Source organism: Anneissia japonica, unplaced genomic scaffold, assembly GCF_011630105.1.
Source record: "Anneissia japonica isolate Jap-2015-1 unplaced genomic scaffold, ASM1163010v1 scaffold581_len1011336_cov187, whole genome shotgun sequence".
Lineage (NCBI taxonomy): Eukaryota > Metazoa > Echinodermata > Crinoidea > Comatulida > Comatulidae > Anneissia > Anneissia japonica.
This window is the reverse complement of record NW_022723686.1, coordinates 808874-819334: the sequence shown is the minus strand read 5'-3', so window position 1 is coordinate 819334 and position 10461 is coordinate 808874. Positions and strand designations below refer to the sequence as shown.

General features: G+C 35.0%; 1 protein-coding gene across 1 annotated transcript in view; it reads left to right on the top strand.

Annotated features, from left to right (window-relative positions):
* The first annotated feature begins 3178 nt into the window (after positions 1-3178).
* The window catches only part of LOC117112352, a 46003-nt gene continuing 38720 nt past the window's right edge, over positions 3179-10461 (top strand). Inside the window, exon 1 of the mRNA XM_033255429.1 lies at positions 3179-5605. Within this exon, the coding sequence (XP_033111320.1) occupies positions 5420-5605 (186 nt within the window). The 5' untranslated portion in view covers positions 3179-5419. The remainder of the gene's footprint in view (positions 5606-10461) is intronic.

Below are 10461 nucleotides of genomic sequence, written 5' to 3'. Positions count from 1 at the left end.
GATATAGTATTAAAACCAATTCATAATAATGAATGAAACTTATGACAAAACATAGAAAAGAGACTTGTCGATAAATTACAGTACATCAAAATCACGAGATAAACCGACGCAAACAAGTAGAACAAAAACGTCGGAAAACGAACCCTAATTCGCGAAATGGAATCGTCCAAAATTTTTGATCAGTATCTTGAACCACTCGTCGGCAACGCGAAGAGATTATAATCCCCAACCATGCGTTGTAGACGGGTATACGTGTTGCTTTATTTTGCAAGGCTCCCTTAGTCCTCTCTCCAAGCAAAGTTCCATTGTTTATACACCCATCGGCCATGATCCTGAGGAATTTTTCATTGTCTGGTCCTCCCTTCAAGCAATTTATACACCCATCGGCCATGATTCCAAGCAAATTATCATTTTCTGTTTCCCCCCCACCCCTCTAAGCAAATTTCCATTTTTTGTCTTCCAAATCACAGCGTCCTGGGTTTAATTCTTGTCAAGGTCTCACGACCAAACATCTCCACTCACTAAGCCTCATAATAATATTAATAGATGGATTTATATAGCGCAGATAAACGAGGTCTCTATGCGCTCAGGACTGGAGTTGCAATTTCAATAACTTTCTCCTCCCCTGAGGGTCACTTCATGTCCTCTACAGCCAGTAAACCGTCGCACTTTCATCTGTCCACGACAGGGGTCGATTGAAGTTTTTATTTTAGCTCAACACAGACAGTTCTAATATATAGTTAAAGCCCCATTAGCGGCAAAATTTTAGTTAAGAAAAATCTGATTTTAATATATGTTATGAAGATTTATAAATATAATACAAAATTTATTGTTTAACTCAATTTAGACAATCCTAAACATGAACAAGAAATATTTCCTATAAAAAAATGCTGCAACATCTATTCAATTCTTCCATTTGGATTTTCATTGTAATATTTTGGCATTAATTTTGGTTAATTAATTTTATTATTTATTTCTATATTTAAGATTATTTTTGTTCACTGTTGTTGACTGGCCAGGATGTATGGTACAGTAAGTTAATTATGTTGATAACCTTCAGAGGCTTCATCATCAGCTACTGTTGGTCCACTGCTGGACAAATGTCAGGATGTCTATGCCAAATCAATCTTTCTCTCTTGCTGTGTTGCACCATATTTCACTCTTCCCCAATAAATATCGATCTCATCTCGGATTTACGTTGTTTTCCCTTGATCATTTTGCTATCCATGGGGTCTGTTACTGTTTTGTTTTTTTAAGAAGCTTAGTACTTAACTACAATCTATATGCCATGAGAATATACTTGGACATCGTTTCAGTTTGGTTTGTACTTCTGCTGACTATAAGTTCAACAACCAGAAAGAAAACCACTGAGCCAAACCGCATTTTTACCATTTATTGTTATTATTAATAATAATAATAATGTTATTTTTAATATTATTTTATTTATTTGTATTCATCCCCCTCCCCCACTAGCTTGGTTAGGCCCTTCTACTACTACTGCTGCCAGTGTGTGACTATTTTTTATGGGTCGATAAAGCATGGCTACCGTACGGTATCTTGATAATAGTTAACCCTAACCTCTTCAGCGTACGGCACCGTATTTTTCAACACAATAAATGTGGAATACCCTGGCTCTACTACTTGACTAGTAGTAGACCCTAGGTTGTGTCGTCAGTTTCTGTGGTTATTTTTTCTGGGATTGGCAATGCATAGGCATACATACGTAGGTACGACAATAGAGCCTAATAAACCTTTTTTTGGAATAATTAATTACAATTTCCTCTGACGAACAATTTTGAAATGTCTGTAAAGATAGCCAAAATAGAGGCTTTTCGATCCGCTCGAGTTCTCATTATTTTCCATCCATACCTGATCGCTTTAGCTGAATTGTGCATGCTCAATTGTTGCATATAAAGTTCGAACCGTTTCTATTTCATACCCTCTTCGCAGCCGCTGTTTGGTTCCTCAGACGATTTTTTGGTAATCATACCCTCTTCGCAGCTGCTATTTGGTTCCTGAGACGTCTTTTTGGTAACTGCGCATGCTCTACATGGCTCAATAACGTCACTTTCTCAATGCACATGCTCACACTGGCTGTCTAACATTTCCACGCGCATGCTCACTGTGGTTTTACAGGTAATTCATGGAGGTTATTTGGTAACTGTGAATGCGCATTGCTTAGTTCGGAATTCCCATTTCGTAGTACAGTTTCTTAATGACTGTTTCATCTTGATCGTTACAGCCTAAAGGTGCAGCGTGAAAAAATGTAAAATGAGACTGGAAAACGAAAAATAAAAGCAGATGAATTTTTTACACGAAATATAGTAGGCACCGGAAACTTTAGCCTATCCATCATGGCAGGCTAGGCCTAGCCTTACCTTGATTTAGGTTCTGTTATCAGACATAAAATCGGTCAACATGATATTTTCCGTTGCTAGTATTGATACTTGTGAAATACAATATTTCTTTGGAATTATTTCAAATTTGTTAACAAAAAAATGATTCTTACTGAGATTTTGACAATTAAACAAACATCTCAGGTCTACTCGATCAACCGCAGTGTGCGAGATGCGAAGTACAAAAACTAAATTTATTATTAGAGAGGGCGCACTCTATTGACTGTATAAAATATACTCTACACAAAAATAAGAGCATTCCAGCGGATGTGCTACAACCTCTGAATTTGTCTAGTAACGAAGAAATCATCGACAAAAATGTTTTCTTTTTTTTCCCTTTTGTGTAAAACTAAAATTTGTGCCAATATTTTTCCTTGGTTTATAGGCGAGTAATGCATGCATTTTTCTAAAAAATTCTTTTCAGTCGCATATAATTTATAGAATATAGGCACATTGTCTTTTTATGCAGAGGATATAAAGCACCAATGCTCTAGTAAGTGTGTCATATTGGAGTGATATTGGAACTGGTTCTGCCAATTTGATTGGAATTCAAGATGAGTAAATCAAACACCATCAATATGTTCTGCACCACTGGACTTAAATCACATGACAGGCTTATCATCAGATTCCAAACATTACTGCTCCATCCTACAGGCAATGATTATCTCTAAAATAATGATACAGCATGCTGAAGAGAATGTTAGGAATTTGAATCTATGTGAATCGTTTGTATTCCCTGTGTATTGCCCATTGGCTAATGCTAAATGATAGAAACCTAACACCAGTGGTCTCCAGGCGCTCAAAACTTGCTTGTTAAACAAGAGAAGAGGACAAACTGTTTCTTTGTGAAATGATAAACCATTTGTTGCTGGAATTAAAAAACGTTGTTTTGCATTTATTTTATATATATTTTTTTTTGTTCGCTTTTGATATCGGTACTTTTCCTACAGAAGCTGTTTTCTGCTGGTGGGTGTTTTGATAGAAGTTTTATCTTTCTCACTGGAAAGGAAGTTATCATTTACTTGACTTCTACTTACAGTAGACACAAGAACATCATCTTGATAGCTTGGTGATACAGTATTAACATGCATATTAGTTGTTTACTGACATTTCAAGATTTTGAAGACTTTTTCGACAAGTACAGTATATATGACTTCATACGATATTTGTGTAATGCTTGAAAATGAAACAGCTGGCTTTTGATTGACTAAGTGAAAAAATTGTTATATTCATACCTTCTATTTGTTGGGTAGTGAATCAAATAGACCTAGTTATTTTCATGGATGTTTCATTGGAATATTTATACTGTACTTGGTTGATTTTTGTCTGTGCTTACTTCATTGCACTATCATCAAGTTTTATGATGTATCTGGGTCACCTATTACTACAGGAACACACTGTAATTTTTCACAAGTAATTGTCAAATTGAGCAGTCCTTTTGGCTTACCAAGAGAGTACTGTACCATTTACATTTTCAGTTCATTGTCAACTTACACAGTCTGGATATATGTTCCAAGATATAAACATTTTTGAAGGATGATATTTCTGATTTATGGAATTATTTATTAAAAGTATAGAATCTGAGTTACAAAATTAAAGTAATCTACAAGATTTATAGAAACTAAGCTATTCAGATCAAAATTTAGAAAAATTGGAAGATTGTGTTTAAGTACAGAAGCTACAGTAAACTTATCAGTTTGAAGCATTCGCATCTAAATAAACATTCCATGTGGTAGTAACAAAGTATTTATTTTTAAGTTTCAGTCCTTTGTTTTAATAACTAAATTAATCCTTGTATTTCTTTACTGTGTGACCACATTTGTTAATTGTGCAAAAGCTTACAGAAACAGAAAGCTATTTTGAGATAAAAACCATCTAAACTTTATTATCGTTGGAAAATCCACCAAATACCAACCATTAAAAAGACTTTATTTTAAAACACTAATTGTGCGGAACAACAACTTTCTACTTCTTCCTAAGTGCATAATAGTCAATTTTCACATAAGTTATATTTGGAATAATCAGATATTCATAATGCACTTCGTCTCTTTTTTGAGTTAAGTTGAGTACAGTACTTACATCATCGAAATTTTGATTTTATGTTCAAGACACTTTGACAGTTAAAAATGTTGATGTCGACAATCTAACAGAGATTTTTGCTGCAGGCCGGAGGCTCTGTCCCACAAAACTGCTAAAAGCCTTTGGTAACATTCCTCAGTGAATTAAAGACCAGTAAACTGTTATCACCTTATTAAACTTTACTGTGAGAAGCATGTTATCATGCTGGCTGCTAAATACTTGTGGGATTAACCACCAGTAATACATGAACAGAAACATGTTACCATATTTGATATGCGATGTTTTATTTTGCGGTCACATTGATTGTGGTATCTAGAGAAGCATACATCACTAAATGGTTGATTGATTGATTGACATACTGACTGACTGATTTGTCATTTGAGCAATAGGAATAATCTCATGCAACACTGTTTCTTTGAGGTGATCCCGTCATGTTTTTTATTACTATTCAGAAACTCCAGAAAAAAATACTTTGGTAATTTTTGTCATTGGTAGCAGATTGATCATCATTGATTAGAATTGATACTTATTGATAGCTGATTAATCAAAGATATGGATTGATACACACTGCTTATTGATCACTATTGTTTGGAGATACTTATTGATTATCATTATTTGAAATTTAAAATTGATTGAAATCTGAATCAAGGATTAAATGTGGTTCTGAAGCACAATACACTATTTCTGTGCCAAAATATATATCACGTTAGTAAAGGACAATGCTCAAGTTAATGCACTTTTTTGGTTACAACCATGGTTTGAGCTTCAAGTTTTGTAATAGTTTACCATAATTTCTATTTTCTACCATTAAATAAAAGACAACAAAAGAGCCTCTATTTTGTGAATTCTCCAAAAGACTGAAACGCCATTCAATATATTTATTTGTGAGTGCTTTTGTAAGCAACTCTATTCTGCCAGTATATTTTGATGTTGTGTTAGCATCAATGGGTGGCTATCTCGTGCTGTCCATTATTGAAGCTGTCATTGAACTTCTTCTTTACGGATATGAACTCTTCTGGTTGCTTGTAATCGGAATTCTGACATTATACAATCACGATAATAATATTAATAATCGCCAAATTGATTCTCACAAACGGATCATTAGACAGAACATTGTGATGAATGAAGAGGTATGTGATATATTTTTTATTTTTTAATTTATTTGTAAGTATGGTAAGTTGTATAATAATTATTATATAACGCATACATAGATTCCAGGCATCTGATTGGTTAAAAAGCTAGTAATAACTTCAACGATCACTCCTATGATGTAGGTTTTAATGATATTTCATAAATTCTTTGGCAAAAAAGTACTGTCATGTTAAATAATAGTACTTTTTTGCCCTGTCGCGTTGTAATCTCAGACCATACTTAAAACGTCACTGTGTAATTTATGACACGCACTGCAGTAAAGGGGACTGTGACCTTTACGAAGAGAGAGATTGACCGCCAAGGCCAGGAAGTAGGCTAGGCTTAAGGCCTAGACCTACTTGGTTGGTACTCTTTTCATTTCTTTTTTAGGCCTTGTAGAATCTATGTATATAAAACAAATATTGACTGCTCAAGATTCGGGAAACGGTTAAATCTTATAGCCCCTTGGTAATGTGGAGACCGTAGCCTGAAGATAGTAGGCTCGTGGCAATAGATTTCACCATTCCCCTCATGAGCATCAATATTTGTATAATAATTACCATGATTATAAATTCCTTTTGAAAAGCGATAGAAATAAAGGTCTATGTAACAGCACTTTTGGGATACTGGAAGATTCAGTAGGCCTACTGCTGAAATAGAACCACCTCCATGTTGAGGCTGAGGTGGTTATTGACTCTTTCAGTATAGGTCCTGGTAGCATTATTTTTTTCCCCATACAGTTACAGCAGAAATTATAGAGGGTGCTATTTTAGGTCAGTTAGGAGAACTGATATACATGAATATGCATACAGACTCCCCCTCGTGAAACAGAGTCAGTGATGTATTGATTTCTGTGCGTGGATGAATTCTACTCGAGTCACTAGGCCAAAATATCTTAAAAAAGACTTGGTAGTCAAGACAGTGTAAAAATTGTAGTACTGATTAGACACATTCTATGTAGGCCTACAGCATGGTCTTCAAAAGTATAAAAGTAGGCTAATATTGAATCTGGCACTGTATTTAAGTAGGCCTAGGCCTAAAGTTAGGCTTATACAGTGTGTGTTGTAGCAATTTTATATGCTCCCTATTACTTAGTAGTACTGATTCTGAAGGACGTTTAGAAATGCTCGGAAACAAATTACTAGTACTTTGGACACAGTTACAATTTTACAAGAGAAAAAAAAATCCCTGCCTATTAACAGACAGCGAGCATCTCTGTATACTTTGGCATGATTCATTGGTTGGTAAAATTTAAGGATTTGTGTAGAACTGTCTGTAAATCAATGAAAGCTATTTTTACTTCCATCTGATTTTGATCATTTTAAATATAACTAGCTATTCAATAATTAATTGGGTAGACACAGCCTAAACAGTACGTCATATCATGTGTATAGAATATCAAAAAATTAGTGTTTATAATATACCTGCTTGCTATATAATCTATGCCTTTATTTATATAGAATATGAACGAAATGTTTGCATGAAGTCACCATTAAAACAATACATAGAATTGTACCTGTGTGTCCGAGCATTTCTAAACGTTTATCCTTTAGAATCAGTAGTGTAGCAGTTAATTATTGCTATATAATACACTACTCAAATAATCAACCACAAATTCAACGCTGCCTTTTTATACTTTCAAACGTAAACACTGCTCAGGCATATTTTTGGTATTTTGGCATTGTTGTATTTCATCTGAAGTCAGTGTAACGAAATCTTATTATCAAAGGGAAATCTATAGCTAAAGTAGTAAATATTTGCTGTCAATTGGATTCTCTTTCCGTTGTTTGAAAGTTCCAGTGTAAATGGTCCCATTCTTCACTTAATTCCTGTTTTATTACGAAGTTGATATCCAGAAACACTGTCTGTGTCATGATCAGGTGTTTCAGTTGCATTCTACTATCTCTAATCATTATTAGATTCGACCATATCATACCATAAATAATATTAGTCCTTTTGGGAACCTAGAGCTGCTGTCTGGGCTTATGTACAGGATAAAGTTGCTGTCATTGGTATTTTATTAACCCCCATTGTATTATAGTTCCAATGAAAAAAAAATTATCTGTGTCCTCTTCACATGATTAAATGTCATTTGGGCGTGGCCTTTAATGTTACTGTTTAAGGTCACGTACATGAAAAAATTGCTGTCATCGGTGTGTCGGCATTCTTCAATGTACGAGTAATAATTCCTAGTTGGTTTCATTCATGTCTCTCTTTGCTTGATTTTATCATGTTGCTACCATATAAGATCCCAGTGGGTCCCTTGGGGCTGCTGTCTGGGCTTATGTACAGGATAAAATTGCTGTCATTGGTATTTTTGTAACCCCCAATGTATAATAGTTCCAATAAAAAAATATTCATCCGTGTCTCTCTTCACATGATTAAATGTATTTGGGCGTGGCCTTTAATGTTACTGTTTAGGGTCACGTACAGGTAAAAGTTGCTGTCACATATCACATTATTGCAAGTATCTACCTGGGAGTAATATCCAATTATTTTTATCCATGTCTCTCTCCACATGATTAAATGCATTATTTAACCCCCTATTTCATTTCCCCCAGCCTGCTTGTACAGGATGTGCCCTGGCAGCAATACTGAATATTGTATCTTGGCCCTATACTATCATGACCAGACCATCAAACCTTTTGTCTCTTTTCACATGATTAAATTTTCTGGGCTCTCGGTCTATAGGAATATTGTAATTACAGTAATAGTCAGTTACGGTGGTTCAATCTGTAACAACTATACACTTTCCTCTCGATCGACTGCCAAGAGATTTTGGCCTACCCTAACCATGGAGTAGTTTAGTTTCTAAACTAACTCCTCCATGCCCTAACAACACCGTAGCTTTCATATGCTTTCATATTCCACAAGCTGCGAACAGCACACCACTTTCGCGACTTGCGAGAAGAAGTGTCAAGCAGGCATGCATTATTCATGTTATCAGTTCACCTAAATGACCTTAAATAGTGTCCTCTATAATTTCTGCCGGAAATGTATAGGAAAACAAATAATGCGTCCTGGTACAGTATAGGCCTAATGATCACTCTCAAAGCGCCACTTATTATTTTATATGCCACAATAGGTGTAGTACAGTAGTATGAAGTAAAATTGAGCATCCTTTATCATGCTGGCCGGTACTGTATTTGTAAAATAAAAGTTTTTGATTTAACAATGCGGTCTTCTATAATAAGCAACAGACTGTACTGCACATGTGGTAGCAGGAAATCCTCTGTAGCGTGGATTTTACTTTAGGCTTTTGGGAGATTTTGATTTTATGTAGCAAAATGTGGGCTACTCTCTGAAGTCATATACAGTTTATACCAAGAAAAAGGTATGAAGTCTGATTTTAGATGGTAAAATATATAATTTATACTAGTTTTTTTCAGTTAAATTCCTACTGGTATGCTTTTACAGAGCAAAAATAGACAATAGAGGTGACAGGCAACAGTAATCAGGGTTCGAATTTCCTCAAAATGCTCCATCAGCAAATAGTTGCTGTGGGCTATGGCATTACTACCATATAGCAATAGCTCTAGCTTGGCTACCCAGTCAAAAAGAGATCTAGTGAGCAATATTTTATATGTAATTGTATATCAGACCTGATTGAACTTTCAGGCATAATATAATTGATACAACATACCCACTCAAGTTATGCATCAAATCGAATCATTTTAATGGTAATTGGTCTGTATATATAATAATAAATGTAGATGAATTTATATAAAGTATTAAATAATAGCATAACCAAGAAGATCTTACTTTGACGTTGATTTCCCAGGGTGGGGGTGGCAACTCAGAATCCTAACATGTTATGTAATGCAGTACAGACAAAATACCCCAAATATTACCCCTAAACAAGTATATTCGGAGTAGAAAGTAAACCTGAACATGAGGTTGAATCAATAGTCTGTGACAGTGAAGGAGAATGAGCACAGAATCCTACTCAGTTGTAAAGTCATGGTATCAGTATTCAAAACATTTCCTCAAACTTACACCCTATTTTGGAGTTTGGAGGAGTCTCATATCCTAAACCTGCAACATATGTTAACACGCAATACGCCTGCTTACGGGGGAAGAAAAAAAAACCACCTTTTTAACACGTTTTTGTTCACACATATGCATCCCCAAGTGAGTGAAATAAATGAGAAATAAAAATGGCAGTGTCAATCTCTCACTGTTTTGGATGAGATTTAATAAAAATGATAAAAAATGTATGCTGGTATATTTTTAACAAATTAATTACCAACAGATTAGATATAAAAATATTGTGTCTTAAAAGAATGGCAATGGTTAACACGTTGGCTGTCAGCGACGAGTATACTCGCCCACAGGGTGTTGCTGAGGGCGCCAGGAACGAGTATACTCATTCTAGCATTTATAACTTCTTTATTATACAATGTACGACCACAGACTCAACAGCTGGTAGTTCGGGGAAGATACACCTAGACGATAACGTACAAATGACATATGTATGTTTGTTGTGTTATGTTGCCGGTAGTACACTCTAGCGGTACAAGTGGGGGCGCCCTTTGAACATATACCAACCCATGCAAAAAGAGAATGAGATAACTCGCACTTGGCATAATCAGCAAAAAGTTCTATCACAGTGCCATCGACGAGTATACCCGCCCCCTAATATTTTCCCGCCAATTTATTAGACACATCATTTTGATGATATATGACTAGATAAAATTTCAAAAAAGTATGTTTGTATATATATATATAATATAAATCAAGGTAGCCGTTAACACTGTAAATCATATATAAATCATCAAAGAAAGGTAAATACAGTGTTCGAATAAAAGTCCTTTATTCGAACACTGTATTTACCTTTCTTTGATGATTTATATAT